The 25,978-nt window shown below is 41.4% G+C and overlaps 1 protein-coding gene across 4 annotated transcripts in view; it reads right to left on the reverse strand.

Moving 5' to 3' along the window:
- The window catches only part of piezo1 (piezo type mechanosensitive ion channel component 1 (Er blood group)), a 103,316-nt gene that overhangs the window by 72,530 nt on the left and 4,808 nt on the right, over positions 1–25,978 (reverse strand). For 2 of the 4 annotated variants that reach the window (XM_029520407.1, XM_029520409.1), the window contains exons 2-8: positions 18,831–18,926; positions 8,750–8,915; positions 8,096–8,237; positions 3,497–3,728; positions 2,953–3,166; positions 924–1,095; positions 630–725 (exon numbers count right to left, since the gene is read on the reverse strand). In XM_029520407.1, the coding sequence (XP_029376267.1) occupies positions 630–725; positions 924–1,095; positions 2,953–3,166; positions 3,497–3,728; positions 8,096–8,237; positions 8,750–8,915; positions 18,831–18,926 (1,118 nt within the window). Of the gene's footprint in view, positions 1–629; positions 729–923; positions 1,096–2,952; positions 3,167–3,496; positions 3,729–8,095; positions 8,238–8,749; positions 8,916–18,830; positions 18,927–25,978 lie in introns of all 4 variants that reach the window. The other 2 variants (XM_029520408.1, XM_029520406.1) reach the window with 1 other exon arrangement.

Below are 25,978 nucleotides of genomic sequence, written 5' to 3' on the forward strand. Positions count from 1 at the left end.
AGCAGCTTCAACCCTTCTTAGGCTTCACCAACTTTTACAGGCATTTCCCTCACCTCTTCGAACTCCAAGTTGTCCTAGTCCCCTGAGGGGGGACTGGGATAAATAAAGTATATCTATCTATCCACCTTCCTTATAGCTTTCCTCGTGGTCTTCCTCAGGATATTGTCTCAGGGTCCTCAGTTCGCCACACGCTTCTGTGCTCCTGTTCAGGAGTTCTGCAAGCTGCTCTGTGCATCGGTTAGCTTCTCCTCTGGGTTCCATCCTCAAACCAAGGGCCAGACTGAGAGGTACAATCAGAATATGAGACGGCCTCCAGTGCATCACCTGCCAGAACCCCTCCAGTTGGCTTCAGCAGCTCCTCTGGGTGAAGTATGCCCACAACTCTCTCCCTTTGGCTTTCACCAGCCTGTCTCCATTCCAGTGTGTCTACTTTTCCTGGTGTTCTGCCTATGAACTGGTATTATTTACCTACTTATTTGGATTTCTTTGCGTGATCTGTTGGACTATTGAAGATCCTGCCCATTACTCTGATGAGAGTGTTTTGCACTTTTGGGGAGTTTCTTAACATGCCTATTCAGTGGTAAACTATCTTGTAGTTTAAAGATAAGATGTTGAGTGTTGACTGTTACCTGTGTGTCATTTTCATTTTTCTGTTGATCCCATGACCTTAACTCCAGCATCTCCTCCTTTAACTCTGTCCTTTTCTCCAGTAGTTGCTCTTCAACCTGCTGAACCCAAATACAACATCTGAGAAGAAACACATCATAGCTTTTTTCTATATGAGCTATCTTTAAGCAATTGCTCTCTATGTTTTCAAAGTAGCTTCCCCAAAATTGTTGGGCCCATCCTCCCTTTCATATCAATAGTTCACACTCTGCTATAGACACAACACATTTAATAATAAAGGAGAAAGCACCAGATACCTCATAAGGTGGTCCATGACATCCTGTCTTGAGAACAGTTATTATGGTAATGTAGAGGAGGAACAGTATTCCAGGGTTGACATAAACAGGCCAGTCATGATTAACATTGAGGGTGAAGTCGTATGGCGAGGAGCAGTTTCCTGGGATAATAATATCCTTCAAACCAAAAAGTCTAACAAGAAAATAGGTAAAGCCAAAAAAAAAAGAGAGAGATAAGTTAAAAAGAATAAGAGGTTGCTCATTTGTGTAAAATACTTATTAACTATCTGCACAATAGATTACTATGCAGGGTCAATTTATTGAAAAAAATATTAGTACATTTATATAAATAAAATACCTTAATAATTTTCACAGAGAATGTAGTTAATATTGTAGGAGCTTTACAGAGTACAAGTGGAGTTAAGTTATACATACTTTATCAGATGACTAGCAAAATTGAAGAACAGGGTTTATTAATCTTTGATGCAAAAGTCAAAATAAAAATTAGAACGAAGCCATTGGAACACTGTTGATTTGGTTAAATACAGAAAAACGTAGTTAGTTGAAATACAATCTTCTCTAACCATGGCATAAACCGAGAAGGAACAACTGGCATTAGCAGGGATATGTCTCCACCATTCATACTAAAATCTATGCAAGAGTTTGGCACGTTTAACCATTGAAAACAACTACTCTGATAGGAGCAGCCATTTGCTACTCAGTTGGAAATGACTGACTTAGAGATTTGCAAATCTAAATTGATGCAATAACACAAGAGAATTTTACTCTTTTGATTTTAGATTGAGACTTTGCCCAACACCCAGTGACAGAGTTTATGTATATTTAAAAAGCAGCTGAAATGGGCAATAGTCTTAAACCTTGACCATGTAGATCAATTTAGGGGACATGTTAGTTGTCTTATTTGATCACTATTCACTCCTTGCTTGATCTGGAAATTGAGCCTGTCTGTTATTATCACATTCGCCAACATTCTAATTCCTTTATTTCTGGTCTTGGAGACAGGTGGGCAGCAAGGACACAAGGACATTGAGGACACATGACTAAGGATAAAAAACGCCAGTTTTTGTGTAAGTCTTAGCGTGGCTGTGTACAGTGACATGCCACTCAAAGCTTCAAACTCAAAGCATGAGCACCGGTGTTTCTGATGTACTGTACTGTCTTCCAATCCATTGATCATTTAACCATTTTTCTGTCGACTACAACTGTCCAATGTGAGCAAGTTTTCCAAAATACACTCAAGTCACAAAAATGAGTTATAGTGATGAGTTGTGTTGATGCAAGCACAAGACATAGGGTGAGAGGTCAGCTGGAGGAGGAGTTTTATTCAGCCAGTCATTCCACACATTCTAGGAAAGAAATCACGTTAACCTCAGAATCCTCTTTTATAACACACATTTCGTTTTTGACTTTTGCAGTTTTTGCGGGTTTCTTGTGAGAGAACATGAGCTCTGATTCCAGTGCCCAAGAAGTATGATTATGCTGTAAGGACTAGCTTCATGCTAGTTCACTTTTTTTCTGTGTGGTAGCCTATTAGTGTCAGGGGCCATTGATTGTCTGTTTGCCCCTTGTCTCTTCTGGATGTGTGTTTCCTGTTATACTTTGAAGTCTGTTCCCCATGTCCAGTTAAGTCTCCTGGCTGTGTGATTTATGATTGTTTCCACCAGTGTCTGGTTGCCTCGCTCACCCAGTGTATTTAAGCTGTTTTCCCCTACCCTCCTCTGCCAGAGCATCTTGTCTGTTCCCAGTAAGAGATCCCACGTTTTCTCCCCAGTGTTTCCCAGTGAGTTTTTGTGTATCGACCTGTTCTGGCTTTGCCCCTTGCTTCCAGGACCTGCACCTTTGCCTGTGCTGACTGATAACCTTATGCCAACCTTGGACTGATTAAATAACCTCTCTTATCGCGAGCCACTAAAGCCTGAGCTTTTTGACCTACATGAACCTTTTTTTTTTTTTTTAATCCCTTTTTTTTAACTCTGCATAAATTAAAACCAGCAACTATGCGGGTGTCCTCAGGGTGAAGATGTCTTACCTGGCCCACAGACTGTGTGGAGGGAACATGGCTTGGGCCTGAAGACTCTGGTACAAGTACAAACAAATCATGTGACCAGCTGTGAAGAAGCCCACCATCACACACAGTGCATTGAAACCCAGATGACTGATGGGAAGGTGATATGCCCACCATGTGCACACGCTGATGAAAAGCAGGAAGTAGATGGCAGAGAAGGCAGAGGGTAGTGTGATGCCTGAGAGGAAAATGGAGAAGTCAGACACTCATAATAAGACAATGAGAGAGACATATTCTTTAAACATGTAAATTCGATGCGTCCTATAAAACAAGTGTAATCCTTTAAGTTTGATTGAAATGGATTCCCCTTAACTCTTGTCATCATTATATAATTCTTTATATAATTAGATGTACTTTCAGATGCCTGAATCTGAACACAAAAGTAATATGGCGTTTGCAAACAGAAATTTCAGGTCGAGTATAGAGTGAACCAGGTGCTACTGACTGAACTATGTTCACATTTTCAGCATGAGAGCATGAGAAAGTAATGTTGTGACACAGATCATACCAGCCAAAGCCAGCAGAGTAATGGCTAAGATTCTCCCCAAGTCCCGCAGAACTTTCCGAGCTGTGGCCTTCAGATGCTCAGCCAGCTGCTTGGCTCTGGTTGCTGTGGAAACCTCATCATCAGGGTCACAAGGTAATGACCTCTCTTTGTCATCGTCATCTTCTGACATCTCTTCATCCTCAATAACATTCTCCCCATCATTTCTGTTTGCATCTGTTGAATCATCTTCGAGCTAGGGTGGGAAATGGACAAAAGGACGTTTACCTTACTAAATGTAACAAAAGGTTTTGTAGTGATCCCTCATGTGGAGGGTAATAAAAACACTGCCACATTGTCACACATTAAGAGGCTTTCTTCTCTTACAGTAGAGTTGCTACTACAACAGTAAATATTTCCATGTAGCCCAGACAGTCAATGGGTTCAGATTGTTCACTGACACCAGAGATAAAAATTACTACAAAAGTAGATACCCAGATATAATAGAAAAAATATGATGTGTTTTTTTAACAGCAGCACAAGGGCAGCATAGTGCCATAGTGGTTTGGTCATTTCCCAGGCCTGGGGCCTTTCTGTGCAGAGTTTATATGTTCTCCCTGTGCCTGCATGGGTTTCCGCCAAGCACATGCATGTTTAGGCTAATTTGTGATTTTGAATTGCCCGTAGGTCTGAGTGTCGGTGCGAGTGGTAGTTCGTCATTGTCTCTTTATGTTGGCCCTGCGATGGACTGGCAACCTGTCCAGGGTGTAGCCCACCCTTGCTTAATGTAAGTTGGGATGTGAGCTCCAGCCCCCCAGGATTTATAGAGTGATAAGGATAATGAGAAAGCCTATATGGACTTAGTTACTGTAGAGTATAAAGAACTAAAATGAAACACAATACACTGGACATAAAAAAACTACTCCAATGTACAAGAAACTACTGAAACCATCTATACACAGCTCAGAAAATTGAAGAGTAAAATGGTGAGAAATACTTAAATACTTGTAAAACAAGTTTAAAATAAATATGAGTTACAAGAACAAAGAATAATTTTACTTCGGAATACATAAACCCATACGATCATGGATTAACATGGGGTCTGCACCAGACTGAAACTGAAGTTGTAAAAAACCAAAAAAACTAGGCATCTTTATTAAAGGTAAATGGAAGTTCACAAAAAATTAAAGCAAAATAAAGACATCATTATCTACTTATACTTTTTAGATACAAAAGAGTGTGTCAGCAAGTGTATCCCAGTTCTTTGAAACTAAACACCCATTTCTTCACAGAAAGTCTGCATGCATGAAAATAAAATAAATAAATATATAGATGCATGACTCGTTCACCATCTAAAACCAACCTCAGTTCATTTAGATTTCTACTTGGAGTTCCAACTTAATAGCAAAGGTGTTGACACTTGCACATGTGAAGTGTCAGAACTTTTGTGTTGTGTGGGATCCTACATAAGACGCACATTAATGTGGATGTTACTATGTATCATCCATCCATCTTCTACCGCTTTTCCGTTGCTGGGTTGCGGGGGGTGCTGGAGCCAATCCCAGCCAACGTTCCGGGCGAGGGCAGGGTACACCCTGGACACGTTGCCAGTCCATCACAGGGCCAACATACAGAGACAAACAGACAAACAACCGCTCGCATTTAGACCTATGGACAATTTAGAGGCAACAGTTAACCTAGACATGCATGTCTTTCGACAGTGGTGGAAACCTGAGTACCCGGAGGAAACCCACGCAGGCACGGGGAGTGCATGCAAACTCCACACAGAAAGGCCCCAGGCCCGTAACCAAACCCGCAACCCTCTTATTGTGGGGCAACAGTGCTAACCACTAACTACACCGCCATGCTGCCCGTTACTATGTACCAACTGCCTAAGTATTGTTGCAGAGAAAGTAGTCCAGGGTTGCTTTGACAGACCAAGGCAATATTAAGCATGTGTTTTGTTTTGTTTTTGTTTGTTTTTTGTGTCTGTATTTGTCCTCATATTTTAAGACATCAAGGTGTGTCAACTTTTTTATGAGACTGATGGACTTTTAGTGGGGAGGGCAGTGCTACACCACAGTGAATATAGGGGGGAGCAAAGGACAGACAAGTTGCAGAAAGAAGGGAAGCAGGTGGTGCTGGTAGGAACTAATGGAGAGAAGGATGCTGTGCTTTTAATGCCCCATCACTCAAGGCTAGCAAGTGAAACCACGCATGCATCGAATCAAAATCAATCAGAATTATTTGTATAGTGCCAAATCATAACAAAGTTACATCAAGGCGCTTTACATATAGAGCAGGTCTAGACCAAACTCTTTATAAAATTATTTAAACAGACCCAAAACACTTGACAACAGTGGCAAGGAAAAACTTATTTTAAGCGGCAGAAACCTTGGGCAGGACCAGGCTCAGTGGGGGCAGCCATCTGGTTGGGTCGAGAGAGACAGAAAGAGAGAGAGCTGCTCAGTCCAAAGCCCTACCCCTTGTGGCTTAATTTTGAGAGTGAAGGGGTAGTGGGTGAGGGCTAGGGGTAGTGAGTAGGGTGAACATTGGGATTGGGCATAAATTAACTTTGACTTATTAACTATAAGCTCTGTCATACAGAAAAGTTTTAAGCCTGAGTTTTAAGACTCCAGGAACCACAAGTAAACCTCCATCTAGTGGAGTGGCCTTGTAGGTAAGTAAGAAAGTATGGAACTATGAGCTCTCTGAGATATGATGGAGCTTGGCCATTAAGAGCTTTATATGTTAACAGAAGGATTTTAAATTCTATTCTGAATTTTACCGGCAGTCAATGAAGAGAAGCTGACTCAGGAGAGATATGATCTCTTTTCCTAGTTCCTGTTAATATTCGTGCAGCAGCGTTCTGAATCAACTGAAGGCCTTTTAGAGATTAGTTTGGACATCCAGATAGTAATGAGTTACAGTAGTCCCCCAAAATGAAAAACAACAAGGGAGAGGTATCAATATAACTGTGTAGACTGAGAGCCCAACGACTGTAGAAACTGGCAGTGATTTCTTTGCTGGGTGAGGTAGAGACTGGGAAGCCATGCCCAGCAGAAACAGAGATATTTACTGGGGAAAGACAAAAACAGGGAGGCAGAGACAAACAGACAACAGAAGGGTATATAGAAGAGACCACAAGGAATAAGGGTCAAAGTCAAATCCTAAGAGGTCAAGCTTGAGGAACAGTAGTCACCATTTTCAAGATGTTTTTGTAAATAATAGAAAACGTCAGGAATCCTAGAAAGTCAACTCTATTAGCAAGTGGAATTGACTTTCTAGGATTCCACTGTGACTTCTCTGCTTGTGTTTGTGGGTTTATGCCAGTGGCTAAAATTTGCCTGGATGACTCCTGGTCATCCAATTTCAGCTTTGTGGAGTCAACCTCATTCATCATTGCTAGCTCAGCGTAGCTTTTCAAAATTAGTTTGCACTGTGTTTTACACCGCAGCATAGCAATGGAGCACCCTGGGCATACCAAGATATGCAAAGTGGAGTTCAAAAGTTCAATATCATTCAAAGTAATGAGAATGTTATCCCCACTGCAGCAATAATGTCAGGCAGAAAGTGAGTTCGCCTTACATTCTTGTGTCCGTTATTAGCAACATTAGATGTGACCCACCTGTTACTGAGCATCATGATTGAATGTTTGCTCTTAACACTCTCAACTGTGTGTTCACAGGGATAGTAAACTACATGTGTACAGCTACAGTTGGGCAATAGCACAGTTAGGGTTAGAGTTAGAGTTTTATATTCGGTCTGGAATCATGGAAACATGCAATAAAATGGTTAAATGTATGTCTGCGTTCAGTGTACCATGAAAGTCCTACAAAGCAACCCTGTCCAATAGTGGACATGCTCAGATGAGCCATTCCATTATGACCACCTGCTTAAAAATAGCCCTGACCTCTTGAGACCTGGAAAGCATTAGACATGCTGATCCACAAACAGACTGGCGTTGTCATCCTCATTTAGACCCTGCTGCTAGCATGGCACAGAAGTCATTTTGCCAGTCTGTCTCACACAAACATCAAGACAAACTGAAACAAATGATATGCACTCACATTCATTCATATGGGCAATCTGGAATCCCTAAATAAGATTAAAATGCATGACTTTGGACTGTGGGAGGAATCTGGAGTACCCTGAGGGAATGTATACGTCGGCACAGGGAGAAGATGAAAACTCCACACAGAAAGAAGTGAGCTTTTAAGTTAAGATCACCTGCCTAATAGTGCTAGTCCAATTTTTGTCATCAAAACAGCCCTGACCCATCGAGGTCTGGAATGAACTAGACTTCTAAATGCATCCTGTGTTATCTGGCACTAAGAAATTAGTACCAGATAACTTCAAGTCCCTCCCACATCACACAGATGCTGGATTGGATTAACATGTGGGGAATTAGAAGGCATAGTCAACATGTTGAAATGGTTCTTTTCTTGAACCGTTGTTGAAGTATGACAGGGAGCATTAACCTGATTAAAGAGGAATCATTAGGAGTACTGTTTCCATTGGTTGTTTCCACAACAGCCAATCAATTGATCAATCAATTAATCTATCCATCTATCTGGATTTTAATCAGATATGACACTCCGACACACACACATAATGACTCACCGATGTAATATTGGCAGCAGCCACCATTTGTCTGTTCCTGACCAGTCTGCTACAAAGGACAATTGTTACCAAGGCAACCACACACACGCCCAGGTCAGGACACATAAGGCGCACCACACTCCATGGATCATCCAAAGGAAGTCTATGATGCACAAATTGACATGTAGAAAGGTCAAGTGAGGTCAAACATTTCAATGCAAAACAATGCAAAACAATGCAAGTGTTGTTAAGTCTTGTTTTTCAAGCAAAATTTTATCATGAGCAACTGGACTTGATGTTAAATTATTTTACTTAAACTTTAGCGAGGTCAATAATAATCCTAACTCCTATTTTTCCCAATGTTTGTGTTCAAATGTGCTGCATGTGATGAGATTGTTGATTGTTTACAACCTACATTTGTTTTTCATTTTATACTTGCATTTCTTATGTTTAGCAAATATTCTTCAATCTACAGTCCACCCTTCAATGTTTTAGTGTGCATCTTGTGCCAAATAAAGTTCTTATCTTATATCACAAGAAATTTTGAAGACATTTCTCCCTATCAATCTATTATAGAAACTTTTATGAATGTTTATGAATGTTCAGTGGCTGTTCCCCAGTCTCTGATCCAATAGTCAATTACACAGATTTTATGCTTGACCAATAATTCCATACCTGGATACTCCTATGTGTTTAGTTATGGTGTTCCATTGTGAGCAGTTGTCTCCAATGGTGATGCTCAGGGGAGGATACGTATATAATACTGTCTGGAAGCAGATATGAGCCAACAGAAACAGTAGACTTGTACAGAATACTGCTCTGATAAAGCGACCTGTGTGACCTGGAAAACAACAAGACAAGATCAGAGTTTACCTTCAGGAGAGGTAAGCCATGCAAATGTGTGGAGCATCCTTGAGTCTGGGTCACATGGGCCCATTGAACAAGATGGCGACTGAACAAGACTGACTTTATATTAAACCAATGGTCTCCCAGGTTTAGTCTAAGACAGCTTCACAAAAAAGTTAGTTTCCCTTAAAAACAGAGTAATTACACAAGGTGCAAGTTGACAAATCCTCTTTTCAATAATCTATACGAATCCAATCATCTGTTTAAGCTAAAAGAATGGAGGTAGTGGGAAACTGTTTTTTAACCTCCTCAAGGAATACACAATTCAACAACGAATGCTGGTGAGTTTCTATATTCTTATTTTACTTACAAATCCCACATGAAAATAAAAAACATAAATAAGTACTTAATCAATTTGAGGGGGAAATTTGGTATCCATGTGCGTGTATCCAAAGTCTGACATATCTTATGGTCTAATTGTCTGTACTCTGGAAAACTAATCTCTAGTTTCAGTTAATAAAAGGTCAAATCGGAATAGAATTTAAAATCCTTCTTTTAACACATAAAGCTCTTAATGGCCATGCTCCATCATATCTCAGAAAGCTCATAGTTGATTACTGTCCCAGTAGGCCCCTCTGCTCTCTAGATGGAGGTTTACTTGTGGTTCCTTGAGTTTCCAAGAGTAAATCGGGAGGCAGATCTTTCAGTTATCAGGCTCCTTCTCTATTGCCTTTTTAGCAATTTTCAAGACTAGACTTAAAACTTTCTTGTATGACAGAACTTATCTTTAAAAAGGCAAAGTCCATCTACTCTTTAGCTATGCTGCTATAGGCCAGGACTGCTGGGGGAAGGCCTGAGCACCTCTCTCTCACTCTCACTCTCCCCTCTCCCTCTCTCTCTCTCTCTCCCTTGCATGCGCCACGTACCAACAACCATGCTTCTCCCAAATCCCTGTTTCTCCCAGTTCTAAACGTGTACTTCATTCACTAACCATGTTTTCCCAAAGTCTCTGTCTCTCCCAGTTCCTCTCCTCTCTCTCCCTGTCCTCATCCTGCAGGTGATGAATCATCACCATCCCATGTTCCTGCAACACCTGCTGGTCCCATATCTTCATGAATTCCATACAGCATAATTTCTATGAACTTCATGCAGCATCATGTTCCTATCTGCACCTGTCTTGAATATCCCCTCCCCTCATTCTCTCCCTACTCTACCCAATTTTGCTTCTCCCCATGCTTCTCTTTCTCCTTCTCTCAACCCAACCGGTCAAGGCAGATGGCCACCCCCTGAGCCTGGTTCAGCCTCTTAAAGTAAGTTTTTCTTTGTCACTGTCGCCAAGTGCTTGCTTATCGGGGGATCTGTTGGGTCTCTTTGAATAAATTTATAGAGTTTTGTATAGACCTGCTCTATATGTAAATAGCCCTGATGTAACTATTTGGAAAATGATTTTCATAATTACCTGACAATCACTTTAATTTTCTGCAGATTGGCTTCTTTAAATGGCAGAATAGAACACATGGAGAGACATGTACAGAGAGATTATGCTGCTGAGGACACAGTGGTGCCCACAGTGGTGCAGTCAACACCAGCTTCACTTGCCACTGTTTGTATTTCAATTCCCAACCAATTTTCGATAGAAATCACTAATCTTTTGTCTACAGCCAATCTGTGTGAATATATATATTAGTGTCCACTAAAACAAGAGATGAACTCACAATAGTGAATGGACAGTCACTATAATATTGTTGGTTACATGAATACCGTGATACTTGAACAATTTATAAGATCATGGCTTGCCACAGCTCTTCTTATTTCCTAAAATAGAAGGTGGCAGACCACAGCTTACTCATTGTTTCTATAGCAGTAATGCATGTATTTCATAATTAATGTTGTTTCAGCACTGGTTGTAGAGCCTGTCCATTCAGGCTGCGACCGTGCATGTCTGCATTCTTATTTCCCAAGGTCTCCAGACATAAATGATATCAATTTACAGGAGCTTGTTCTCGTTGCATATTGAATTGAATTGCTCAGTATTTAGCTATGTGTCATTCTCTGCTCATTTTTAACATCCAGGTGGTGCAAACCTTGCCTGTTATTATAATAGCAACAGTTTTTAATGATGACAATGCCATCTCATCATCCTCTTGTATTAGAAATAAAGTTCATAGGTGTTTTTTGTTTGTTTGTTTTTACCTTAAAATAGGGACCAGACTCCAGTTGATGTACGGAGCAACAAAACATAATTTCCATGAACCATGTCCAATAGTAGTTGGGCTTAGAGATAAATATTATCTTTGCAGTCATTTTAAATATATGCCTTGGCACAGCTGCTTCTTTCTCTGATGAAACTGATTAAATAAACATAAGCAGATAACTTCAAGATTAATTGCATCACCTCCTGATGATCATTTAAAAATGTATGTCACACATAATGACTTAACATTCAGTAACCAAATTTGGTAAATGTTTTGGCTTCTAGTTGTGTGCAGGTCAGATGCAACCATGCTTGAATAAACCATCAGGGACTACAGGTGGAAAATAGCAGTTTGCTACAACTTGGCACATGGCATATCTTCCTGTTGTACAGGATTAATGTTTCTTATTGTGCACTGTCCCTGTTTTTGAAAATGAATAAATTACATCACTGTAAAACGTAATAGAAAGGAAATGTATGTGAAATGCCAGCACAATATTGCTTAAGATTATTTTCAGCAAAGGATTAGAAAGGATTAGAGGGTCTACAAAAGTATTCAGCTATTATCATTAAAAATATCACTTCAGCTTCACTACACCAGCCACAATGTTTCAAACTGTCATTGCATTTAAACCCTCTCAGAAACCTGACCCTAACCATGAGTAATGTGGGAGTTGAGTTTTTTACATGATGTATAAGAGAAAATTTTAATCTTTGAAAACATGCCAGTAGCTGACCCATTTCCAGCTGTGTGTGTGCATATTTCACTGTTTGACAGGACAATGGTGTTTCCATTCACGGAAGTCTCCATAGCTCACTTAGCTCATTTGCACTATCTCACCAAAATAAAAACCTTTCTAGATTTTCAGTCAAGATTAGTATCAGTGTTCTCCTGCAGGTGGTGACTCATCGCCATCCCATGTTCCTGCAACACCTGCTGGTCCCATATTTCATGAATTCTGTATTACAGCTCAACTCCATGAACTTCATGCAGCAACATGTTCCTGTCTACACCCCCCCCCTCCCCCCGTCTCTCTCTCTCTCTCTCTCTCTCTCCCAACCGGTCGAGGCACATGGCTGCCCCCCCTGAGCCTGGTTCTGCTCGAGGTTTCTGCTTCTTAAAGGAAGTTTTTCCTTGCCACTGTTGCCAAGTGCTTGCTCATCGGGGGATCTGTTGGGTCTCTTTAAATAAATTTATAAAGAGTTTGGTCTAGACCTGCTCTATATGTAAAGTGTCTTGATGTAACTTTGTTATGATTTGGCGCTATATAAATAAATATGATTTGATTTGATTTGATTTGTTCTACCAGCAGCTGGAATTGTATCTTGTAGGCCATGGGATGTGGCAAAAATTTTCATTTCAACATTATCAAAAATATTAATTTAATACATATGTGTCCTCAATGGAAATATGAAACACATGATTTAAAAAAAAATCTTCAGAGTATGTATGTAATATATACAGTATAATGTATAACCAACCCAAACAATGTACCAGCTACAACAGTAAAAAAAATCTCTCCCTATATATATGCAATATCTTTGGATGATTGATTTTTATTTTCAAGTTAAAATATTAATTTAATTAGCAAAGATTGAAACTATTTATGATCATACTACAGATTTACAATAAACACAACACACAGAAGCGTAAGAAGAAAGCAAAGACCTGTTTCACCTCAGCCAAGAGGGTTCATCAGTTCTGAATGACTGGTGGGGAAACCCAGGTGTCTAGTCTTGGTGGGATTTTGGTGGGATTGATGTTATTTGGTTCGTAGTGATCCTGATTGTTACACTGGTGTGGTCAGAGATCTTTAAGTGAACGGCCATCTTTGGAGTTACATGATACCAAGTGTGGACAGTTTAGTCTCCTGGAATGGAAAGACAGCAATGCAGGTGGCGGATAAGTGCAGTCTGAGGATTCTTCCTCTGTTGACAGATAGTTTTTCTACTTTGACATATGGCTCCTTCACTCCTGGTTTGATCTGCCTTTTTTTCCCCAATCCAAAATATGGATGGTGTTGCCATCAAAAGACTGTTTGTGTCCTTTAGGTGACAGAAACCTGCCAGGTCTAGTGCTGATGAGATCTGTGAGAACCTGCACATACATCTACAAATTATTTCCATACAAACTTATTGTGTTAACAGAGAATGTTTCAACTCCAGTGAAAAAGGGCACCAGCATGAGGCAAGCATTAGGGGCCACAGGCATAACATATTTGCATGGATGCAGCAATTGAACAGCACTCCTAAGAGCTGCTTTACTAAACATAATGTGGGATGGAGCAAGAGTGAACAAAGAAAATTCTTAGTTCCTGCATACAGCTAACAAAGCCTGTTCATGCTCAACTTGTTCCTCATAAAAACACGTCAGTATCTAAAAATATCAATGCTTGGTCTCTGAGTTTGAAAAACTTCATCTCCACTACATTGTGGAAGAAATAGAACACCCATTGTTTCCAGACTGTAGAAACATAAGGCCCTGTGTTTTTAATTTTGTTATGGGTCCAACAGATGACCTTCCTGCCCATCAGTAAAGGCGTGTGTGCACTCTCTCTCTACTTTGTCCACTGAGTGCGCCGGCTGAGTGGGAGCACGGTCCCATGTTTGTTTGTTGTTTGGTCTGTCAACAATCATGGAGAGGGTACAGTACACAAGGAAAGACCTTCTTGCTTTGCGGTGGATAAAACACAGAGATTATCACCCCATTCCGGTGGATCTGAGAGCGCCGTACCGGGGCTGCAGAGCTGGTTCTAGGCTAAATGCTAGGAGAAAGAGATACAAGCCTTGTGTACCGGCTATCCTAATGGGCAAAGTCAATTCACTCTCCAACAAGTGTGATGAACTGGAGGCATTTGTAAAGAACCAACGGACTTACTGTGAGTGTAGGCTAATGTGCTTCACTGAGTCATGGCTGGATAACAACATCACAGACTCCTGTGTGGACCTAACTGGCTTCTCCACTGCACATGCTGACAGGGACATGAAAGCGAGTGGTAAGAAGAAAGGAGGGGGGCTGATCATGTATGTAAATAACAGATGGTGTAAACCCGGTCATATTACTATCAAGGACAGGATCTGCTGTATAGTATAAGATATAGTATATGAGGGGAGTGGAGCGCAAGCTACAACACAACAATACCAGAGAGGTGTGGAAGGGAATGAGGACTATTAAGGGCTATAGTAAATAGAGCAGCCAGGTAATGGCTGGTGGGGTAGACAGGGCCAACAAGCTCAGTCTGTTTTTCAATAGGTTTGACATGGTGAATGACACCTCCCCTGCTCCTGGTCCAGCTGCCTTAGCCTCCCCCTCTGCTCCTACCCTCTCCATATGTTGTGCCACCAGCATCACTTTCATCTGTTGCAGCAGCGTCAATGGCGGCTACAGCACCGGTGACAATACCTCCACCTCCACATGTGGCAGCAGCACCTCCAACCCCGCCTGTGTCATCAACACCTCCACCGGCGGCAGCGGCACCTCCACCTGCGTCAGTGGCACTCCCGCCTGTGACATCGACACCTTCACCAGTGGCAGCAGTGACACCTCCACTGGCGGCAGTGGCTCCTACACCTCCACCTGTGTCAGTGGCACCCCTGCCTGTGACATCGACACCTCCACCAGCAGCAGCAACAGCAGCACCTTCATCTGCAGCGGCGGCACCTCCACTTTCACCTGTGGCACTTCCACCTCTGTCTGCAGCAGTAGCAACCTCCCCACCTCCATCGGCGGCAGTGGCAGGGGCACCTTTACCTTGGTCTGTGGCGTTGGCACCTCCACCTGCGACAGTGGCTCCTCAACCAGTGACAGAAGCACCTCCACCTCCACCCACAGCAGTGGCACCTCCCCCTCCACTGGGGGACACCTCAACCTCCACCTGGGGCAGGGGCAAACCATCCTGTGTTCCTCAAAACAAAGGAGGTGAGGACGGAGCTCAGGAGGCTGTGCCCTGGTAAGGCGGTGGGGCCAGATGGCATTTGTCCAAGGCTGCTCAGGGACTATGCAGCACAACTAGCCAAACCTCTTCAGTGTTTGTTCAACCTGAGCCTTCAGCAGGGGAAGGTACCGCTCCTGTGGAAGACTTCCTATCTTGTGCTGGTACCCAAAGTAGGGCGTCCGGTCAAGATTAATGACTTCAGACAGGTGGCTTTTAACATCATATGTCATGAAGACGCTGGAGAGGCTGCTACTCCGTCACCTGAGGCCTCAGGTGGAACAGGCACAAGACAAGCTTCAATTTGTCTACCACGAGAATATTGGAGTCGAAGACGTTCTGTACATGCTTCAGCAGGCTCAGTCACATCTAGATGTACTGGGAGGTTATGTCAGAATAATGTTCTTTGATTTCTCAAGTGCATTCAACACCATCCAACCGCACATACTTCAGGGCAAATTTGAAAAGATGGGGGTGGACAACTACCGCACCACCTGTGTCTCAGACTACCTGACGAGATGACCACAATATACAATAGGCTTGGTTGAGGACTGTGTGTCAGAGACAGTCCTGAGCAACACAGGGGCCCCACAAGGGACAGTACTGACACCATTGCTCTTCACACTGTACACATCAGACTTTCAGTGCCACTCTACATCCTGTCATGTTCAGAAATATTCTGACGACACTGCGGTCATGGCGTGTATCAGGAAGGATGGCGAGGGGGAATACAGGGAACTGGTGAGGGCTTTCAATCAGTGTAGTTTAAAGAACCACCTCCTCCTCAAAACCACCAAAACGAAGGAGATGGTCATAGACCCCCATAGGTCCAAGTCTCCCCCACTGCTCATCAGCATAGATGGCGCTGACATTGAGGTGGTGTCCAGTTACAAGTGCCTGGGTTTCCACCTGGATGACAAACTGGACTGGTCCATCAACAACCACTGCCATCCTCAAGAAGGGACAGAGTTGGCTGCCCTTCCTCCGCACACTGCGCTCTTTTAACATGTGCAGTGACATGCTGTACATGTTTAATAAATCGGTGGTGGTGGTGGTGGTGATAGCCCTGCTATGCTGCAGTCTTCTGGGGCGGTAATCAGACAGACAGGGACAGGAGGCAATTGGACAAACTGATCAAAAAAGCCAGCTCTGTGGTCAGGAGAGTACAATGGGGGGATCGTCGTGGAGATACTCATAAAGAGCAAGGTGCAGGGCATCTTGGAGCATCCTGACCATCCCCTGTACAGCACTGTCTCCGGACAAAAGAGCAACCACAGCGCCCACCTTCTGTCAATGCACTATCTATCTATCACAGCTCCCAGACACAGACAAAAACTAATTTCTCCCCCAGCTAATTTGTAGATGCATTCTCAGGCATGTGAAAAATACAAAGGTACACTTCACTGCATTCTTTTAAATAGAAATATGGACATTTTACAAATTATTTTTTGCATTTCGTAATATGGTTTGACACACAGACAACTGAGAGCAACAAAGGAAAACTATAACTCACTGTGGATAGTGTGACCATGTTTGTCAATTTAAGTTTATCTTATGATTTTAAAGCCATACAGGATACAGGATATTATTTAATTTGATCAAAAAAAAAAACTAATCAACAATTTGAAACAACAATTTGAACGGGCCCTCGCACACTGGGGTGTTTAATTTTTTGAAATGTATTGTTGGGAGTGACATGCGTGCAACATTTTGTGAGTGCCCAGAATATGGTGGCATTCTACAATTAGGAGAACATGTCCTGTAAATATAATACAAATCAGATGATGCTTGCATAATAAGGCTGATCTCTTGTGGCCAGGAGGTGGCACTCTGTGTATTACTCAGTAATGATACACAGAGGTGTTTCGGGCAGGAGTATTATAACGTGTGCAAAATTATGGGTAGATTGTGCAACGTATGCTGCAGTTTTAAAACTTCTTGTTATGCATGTCCATTATGTCGAGCTAGAGAACATCCATTAATCGGATGTCATGCCATAATGTTGGATATGGAAAACACACCCTGTAAATATTGTGAACATTGAATTTTGTTTGTGTACTTGGCTGATAGCCTGTGTCCAGTGGTTGGTGCTCTGGGTATCATTCAACATTGACATTAAGACATGTTCAGGGTGGTAGTCTGAACAGGTGTGCAAAAGTTGGTGCAGATTGGATACTATATGTAAGAGTTATATTGGTGTCCTGTTACAGGTGTTCATTATGTGACGCAAGAGAACATCCACTGATCTTATGTCATGTCATGTCCTTGTGTAGTGTGTGCAGAACACGCCCTGTATCATATATATCATATATCATGTACATCTGATGATGTTTGTGTTATTAGGCTGTCCTTCTGTGTCCAGTAGGTGGAGTTCTGTGTATGATTTAGTATTGACACATAAATGCGTAAAGGACAGAAGTCTAATCCTGTGTGGAACATTTATGGCAGAATGGACAATGTATGCTGGAGTTACAGGGGCTTCCTCTTTTATGGCGACATTGAAATTGCCGCCATTGCCATGGCCAACAACAATAGTGCTGGCCTATAGAGCACATGCTGTAAATATCCTATACCTATACCTACCTATACCCATATACCTAATAAACTACAACGCACAACGCAAACCAGTGGTAGGCTTGTGCCAGATATATGAGGAGGGTTGTGACACTGAAGGGCATCCAGCATAAAAACTGTTGTCAAATCATGCATGCAAGTCACTGAGCTGACTTGCTGTGATGACCTCAAATAGGAAAAAGCTTAAAGAGGGAAAAAAATGCAATGGCTCGGGGGAATGGAGGTGTAAAGTGTAGCTGATGAAGAATTTAATGGTCTAGTGAAACATCATCTAGTGGCTTTGATGATGATTTTACAGAACCTGTCAGGATCCTAGAGTTTCCACGTTTTCCCTATCCTTTTTTGGGTTGTCTTGTTTGTGTCTGTCTGGAGCTGGGTGGAGCTAGAGTCACTAATCACCTGCACACCTGCTAGTTATCTGCTATCAAGCCACCTCCTCTCTTCTCGGGATAAAAGCCTGGTTCAGCACACCATTCATCCCCAGATTGTCTGGTCACCCATGCGGTACCAAACCTTGGCTCCAGAAGAGTATTTTGTTCATGTGACGTTCCTGTCCTGTGTTTCTAACCCAGCTCTCTTTTTGCTTCCTAGTCTCCAATTGTGACTCTGGATCCTGGACTCCTCCCTGCTCTGTCCAGCTCAGCTGCCTGCCCTCCTGCTTCTACCTCCCCTCCAGCCTTTGGAGAACTCACCCCCCGGACCTGGATCTCCCCAGTCGGCGACCCTACCCTGTCCAGCTACAACCACACCCACACAGACAGCTAAGCCACTTACTAGAAAGACTTTGCTTCCCAAGCTATCCATCCATCCACCCATCTTCTACCGTGTTTCTGTTTCTGGGTCACAGCATCCCAAACCCTTTTTCCAAATAAATCTACCACCTTGTCGACTAACAAGAACCAGCTTCTGAATCCTTTTGTCTGCATTTAGGGATCCTAGAGTCCACCCATTATGACAGAACCTTTAAGTTTAGCTTGTTATACTGAAAAATGAGAATGAAAGTTTTAAAATAATCAGAAATTAAAATCCTGGGTTTTATCTGTCTTTATCAACCTGGCCAAAGAAAATAATCTAAACAAAGCTGAGTCCCATTGCAATCCTCAAAGCATTAAACACATATTAAGTAATTTTAATAATTTGGACAAATTTGCAGCCAGAGGAAAAACAAATTGATGTAAAATTAGCAAGCTATATGTGCTGCTGGGCTTACCTCTGATTGTGTGCTTGTTGGGACACAGGAACCATGGGAGGAGTAGCAGGTAGAGGAAATACACAAGTGACAGGATGTTGTAGCGTAAAACACAAGCTGAAAAGACAGAAAAAATTCCATCAAAGAAATCCAGTCATTCAGAGATATAAATTCCTTCCATTTTCATTTTAAACTATGAGCATGCACTTTCTCTAACTTTAACCAGTGTAGTTGCTACAACCAAACCAGATTTTAACTGTAAAAACTGCAAATAGGAAAACAATTTCCAATTATGCGATGACACCCCCCTAAGACTCTCTCCCATTTCACTAAAATACATTATTATAGATTTGTGAATAATACCTGAATTCCATTAATGTTGCAATATGAAGACACATATTCATCATTTAACTATCTCAATTTTCCATATGAAACAATAAATAAATCTATCCTGAACTGAACAATTTACTTCAGAAAAAAGAAATATATTTTTTACAACTTTACTTGAATCACTAAAAACAAGATGGCCAAACCAAATAAGTTATGTCACAGTGGGTTGATACTTGCTTTGACTCCTGACAGTGCAAATCAAATAAATTATTCCTTGATTTTCTACCGATTATCCATTTCCAAGTCGCGGGGGATGCTGGAGCCAATCCCAGCTCACAATCGGCGAGAGCAAGGTACACCCTGGACACGCTGAGAGTCCATCTCAGGGCCAATATACAAAGAGAGACAAAGGTAAACAACGGGCAATTAACCTAAACATGTATGTCTTTGGAAGGTGGAAGGAAACTTGAGTACTCAGAGGAAACCCACACAAGCACAGGGAGAACATGCAAACTGAAAGGCCCCAGGCCAAACCCGTGACCTTCTTGTTGCAGGGCAACAGAGCTAACCATTATAATGCTAAATAATTAAAAAGTTACATAAAAGCACATTACACATAAAAAGGGTCTAGGCAGGTCTAGATCTTGCGATCTTCTTTCGCACTCTATTTTTTCCGGAAATCAGCCTGTGCCCACTAAAGACCTTTGCTTTCATTAGTTCATTTTATATAAAACAGATTAAATTTATGTAAAATGGGGCAAAAAAGCAAACCCTGAGATATTACATGCTCAACACGCCACAACCACAGCTACAAGGATTAATAAGAAACTTAATACAGTCCCAGTTATGTTTTCTACAAAACAGGTTTCATGTTGCAGTCTAGTAGTCTAAACAGCTTCTGAAGCACATGAAGTGAAGAAGGGATTTTTTAGGTACTGCTGGCTTGAAGGAATTAAGATGATCTGCCAGCATTAAAAGCTGGAAATGTGAAACTTGAATTCCAGCTGATAAACATACACGGTAATAATAACTAACTCAACAAGATTAATTTGAGTTTATTCATATTGAACATATAGTTGAAAGGTCTACTGTTCAGGCTGTTGCCTGGTCCTTTTGCACAGCACGGGTAAATAAGAAGAAAAGCTGTCTCCTTGCAGGGAAAATATGCTGAACCTAAATTCAGACTAGCTAGAGAACCTTAGAAGAACTACAGACCTTCAATTTTGTTTTATGGAATAATCCAGTTCAAAATTAAAAGAAAGCTCTACTCTTCTATCAGCTCATATCAATTCTTTTCAATCTGCCTTTGTTTCTCATTTTGGTTTCTGATATGACCATTATATGACTCATGATAAGACAATGTCTGCAATGTCTTTGTTATTTCCTCCAGTTGCTAACACATGAAACCTAATGTTGTCTTCCTGCCTTTCTGCAGGAATCAAACCAAAGACAGGCTGTGAAGATTTTTTATTGTATTCATCTTTTTATCTTGAGTGTGAATGGTTGTCCGTCTCTGTTTGTCTTTGTGTGTTGGCCCTGTGATGGACTGGTGACCTCTCCAGGGTGTACTCCATCCCTCGCCCAGAACATTGACTGGGATTGGCTCCAGCATCCCCCGCGATGTGGAAACAGAAAAGCGGTAAAAGATGGATGGATGGATCTCTTTATCTTTCTGTTATATTTTTTCAAGTTTTGTTCTGCCAAGACATCGAACTGAACATTAAACAAACATTTCAAAAGAAAAAATGCAAAGAAGATATTGTTGAGTAATGTTGAGTTCCCATTGGATTTTAAGTCTTTCAGTGAAGTCTATTGTTGAGGCCAAGGGTTGTTTAGGTGTGATATAAGATAATAAAGAACAGCTATGTCCAGCCCATATGCCATATCCACAGTTCCCGTTCCTGGTCTAGAACAGATATTATTGTCACATCCATTTTTCTTTATTTTGCTTGCATTGCCTCCTCCTTAAAGCCACAAGGTTTAATAAAACTGCAACAAATTCCTACAATTCAACCATTCAATCATATTTCTTTTTTCTTTTATTGAATTTTGTTGATAACCACAAACCAAATAGCATTTATTCAGCGAGACTGGGGGGAAGACATAGTGTCCACAATAGATATTTCTAAACCATGGACACATGGTGGGAAACCACCAGCAAGAAAAAATGAAAACATAGATTTATGTGATATTGAATTGAATTGAGTCTAATGGGGCTTGGTTTGGTATATTGGGGTATACTGTTGATTATTATCTCATTGCACCATCTTGTCATCATTAGGTAATTCAGGAGAACCCTGTGAATCATGCTCAGCTATATCACTGCTGGCTTTAAGAGGAAGAAAGAAGTTCCTCTTTTCCAATAGCAATGTGACTCACACAATTGTTAATATTGTTAATGGTGAAAGGACAGGTCAGCTGGGACATTTATCCTGGACGCTTATATGTTGCAGTTCAACATATCATTATACAATACACTACACTAAACTCTTGGAACTCCAAATGTTGTGACTTATGTTATGACTCAAGAAAAGCTTATTCTGAGGACATATTCTGTTCTGCCAAAATTAAATAACAAAAAGAATATGGGGACAGTAATAGTTCTAGTAAAACTTTTTTTTTTTCATACAGTCTGAATATTATACTGCTGATAGCAAGGTCACCTGATTAAAGACGCCCAGTGGCACATAGAGCCAAACCTCTACTGCAATTATTTCCACTTCCCAGCTTCTTCACACATCATGGATTTTGCGTAAACATGAGCAAAAAAATGTCTGTGTTAACAAATTAATATTATACAATGATGAAAACTAAGTTCAAGTTCAGCTTTTTTTGTCATCATATTAACTGTTACATTACACAGTTCATTTCTGTCTCAAACAACTTCAGTTCCGACATAGAGAGCAAGCTGGGTAGTAAGGAACCCTACTACACCCTAAGTGCCCAGTTAATCATCGAACACACCCATAATGATGGCTATGGTCAGACATGATAACACTGTTCAACAACACCCCCTCTGCCTATCCTCTTCCTCTGTGCGTTTACAATTCAGGTGCTAATTTTTTTTTTTTTTTTTTCTAGTGTCAGTGTGATGCCATGGTCATTATATTACTATAGCAACACATTCATGCTGTCTAAATGCTATTAAATACTCTTAAATTCACTGTTGTTATTCTCTCAACAGACCTGGCAGTGAAGTTATCCCACCAATTTTGTCACTTAATTAAATTCTTCAGTTATTGTTTTTCAACTTCAGCATGTGACAGATGGATTTAAGTGAATATAGACATCGGACTATCAGTCTGAGAAAGGAAGGAGCAGACTTAAAATTGGACACAATTGGACACATTGTGAGTACTTATTGTTATCTATTACACACACGCAAAAACACACACATACACATACGCTAGTAGAAAAACAAAGCCAGGATCTGACCAGTGCAGAGAAAACAGTAGCTAAGGAACTTAGGAGGAAGTTAGACATGGCAAGTGTGCTCATAAACCTTGGAATTGTAACACTGCAGGTATCTGTATGGCATATTTATTCAGTAGCTAATGATGAAGCCTTTGTCTCAGCCATGAATGTGATTCAGTGTTTTGCCCTTTCTTTTGCTCCTCTCCATTCTCCCTCTTCCTTTTGTGTCTCTTATTCCCATGTTTGTCAGTTCCTCAACTCCCACTAACCATTCGTCATATTCTGACTGTTCCTGGGTCAGTTTTATTGTCCATAGTGTTTTATTTTATATGAAAGGTATTCTTTCAGCAAACAAAGTGTTTTACTATATATTCCACATTTACAGGTGTGTATGTTGATTACATTTTTCAGATCACTCTCCCTGCTATTTACATGCTTTGCTATTTGTGATGCTTCCAGTAGAAGATTAATACAGAGGGGTTTGGTTGTTTCTGTCTATCAGGATGTAACAATAAACACATTTCTCCCTTCTACTGCCACACACCCCTCATTGTTTTCTCCTCTTCTGGCCATCAAGCCAATCTTACTGTAGTCACTGGGCATCAGAGGGAGTGTTGCACATTAATACAGACACTGATTTTGTCTTCCTGTTGGCTGCTTGCTGTGTTGTGTACGTTCACATTTCTTAAGACCTGGCTCAGACTTCTGTTTGCTCTGAGAAACTCTGTAAGAAGCTATGAGTCAGTGCCACATTACTGTACAATATTAAAAAAACCCCACAGACAGAGGTTATTTTTAAAGGCATATGCTTTCCCACCTCAAGACGGTGTCATAAAATAGTGCATATGACAACAGGGAGATTTTAACAACTTTGCTCCCACAGGAGTTAATTGGTGAGATCAAATTTTACTGATTTGAAACATACACTGGAATTAAAAGTGATTGTACCGTAAAGCCATTGCCAAAGTACCATCAACCAGTATTCTGTTTAATGACATGTTGTAGCAGAGTGAGGGATCAACAAAGATCAAATGTGGAGACAGACGCAGAGACACGGGTGTCAATGAGGAGTCTTCTTTAAGACACCACTCACTCTGGGTTCTTAGAGGTGGCTCTTATACACGGATGATGGTGTATGCGTGTAAGTGTGAGTCCATGTGCTCATGCATGTGGACTGCACAGGCTTTATCCTTTTTACCAGATTCTCCATTCTCCAATCACTTATTTCCTCAGCACACAGCTTGAGCATCTCCGGCTCCATTCTGTACTTGAACAGCTTCGCATTTCTAACACACAAATAGATATACACAATCAGCCAAACTTGTACACACACACTCCTGTGTTGTTCAGTCTCCACCTGATCACCTTCTGAGCTTCAGCACCTTCCGTACTTCTCATTAATACATAAACACAATAAATGAGTAACTACAACCTCTTTTTTCAGAGTTTGCTGGCAGCACCTCAACATGTGAATGTTCTACTCAGGACATGTATATCCCTTTTGTCCACAACCTCTATCTCTCCCCATCAATATTCAATACTTTTCCCTGCAAATGGACGTAATAAATCAACTCTTAAACAACTGTTCATTCGAATGCATCCCCAAATGGCCAAGGACTCAGTCATCACCCCCAACAGCAAGTGCACTGATTGTAGGTTTAACACCAACCTACCCTATTCTGCAGATTTCTCAGCACCCTTGATGCAGGAAGCACCGGCCTCCCTCTCAGCCCAGGGACCCAAGTTTGATCAAGTCAGTGCCACCAATTATGTTGTGGCAGCAATCGAGGGATCAATGAAGATCATATGTTGAGACAGATGCCGAGACACAGGTGTCAAACAGGGAGTCTCCTTTATTCACAGCAGCCCTACTACCAACACAGTCAGAGATATCTATATCTATAGTATTCCAGAATCCAGAGGTACTACCTATACATGGATGATGATGTGTGCGTGTGTTCATGTGTGAGTCCATGTTCTCTTGCATGTGGACTGCCTAGGCTGCATCCTGTTTACCAGATTCTCCATTCTGCAATCCCAAGGGCACGTAACCCATCCTCCAGTGTTGTACCTTGGCCCTATCAGGCAAGAGTTCCAATGTTTCCTAGAATCTCACTAGACTGTTACCATCAGTGTCCAGTTCATGCTGTCCTATCTGACTACTGTCCTCCTGTTACTCAGTAGTGTGCTATCATAATTCTTCCACAGACCATCAGGGGGCGACACTACTGGTTGTTAAAATTAATCAGGCTGTAGTTAAGTCCGTATGAAAATTACCCTAATTCTCGCTTGATATTTTCCATCATTAATATTTTCTTTTAGTTTCAAGTCTTCAAAAGAACACAATGTTATTTTTTTAAATGGTGGTCCCATTTAGCAGAACATGGGTTATAAAGCTGGTTCATGCATTAGCATGTGGCGACCCCGTAACTGGCAGACTACCTGCCTGCCTCACAATTAGTACAAGTACAGAGCAGATCAGATCAATTATACCCAACTTCTCCTTTAAATTTAATTTCTTCTGCTTTAAAATATATCAGGCTTCAAAACAGCATTACCCTCAAAGACATCAAGAGGTTCCATGATGAAGCCTCTTGGCTCCGACGCAAAACATCTTCAAGGATATCCAACAACGTTAGACTTCAAGAGTTTGGATACAGAGGCCAAATACCCAAGTTTCATCACCAGCCAGTCAGACTAGCTTAGTCTAACCAGAAAGGCATGGACTAAAGCTTCTTGGATGAGGCGAAACATCAGTCCATCCATCTTCTACTTTTCCGTTTCCAGGTCACGAGTGATCCTGGAGAGGTTGCCAGTTCATCACAGGGCCAACACACAAAGACAAGCACAGACAATCAACCACTCACACTCACACTCAGGTCTACGGGCAATTTAGAGTCACCAGTTAACCTAGACATGCATGTCTTTGGACAGTGGGAGGAAACCGGAGTACCTGGAGGAAACCCACAGTTAGTTTAACTGAAACTAACTTTATTATCCTGGAGATAAACTCCAGGATAATAAAACAAATAAAGTTTAACTGTATTGCTATTGATCTAGAACAGCTTTTTTTTTTCAACTAACTTCACTTCTGACAAGCAAAGCTCTAACATCATAAACGTGAGAATTGAGAGGAGCAGTTCATACAGTTCATATTTGCAGTTCATGCAGCTGCAAGTCAAAACTAAAAGCTCTGATTCAACCCCACAACCAACATCTACTGTGCACTTAGACGTTATGGAAAATGGAAGCGTGTGTGCGTGTGTGTGTCTGTGTGTTTGTGTGTGGGCGTGTAGCAGTTACTCCCCTGTTTCTAACTCTGTAAGCAGCAGAGGAGAGGACTATTCTCTCTCATTGCTTAGTTATGTCAGCCTCGCTACTGTTTCACCCAACATAGCCAGCTGACTGAGTAACTGAGAGTCCAC

Source organism: Echeneis naucrates, chromosome 15 (assembly GCF_900963305.1).
Source record: "Echeneis naucrates chromosome 15, fEcheNa1.1, whole genome shotgun sequence".
NCBI classification, from domain to species: Eukaryota; Metazoa; Chordata; class Actinopteri; order Carangiformes; family Echeneidae; genus Echeneis; species Echeneis naucrates.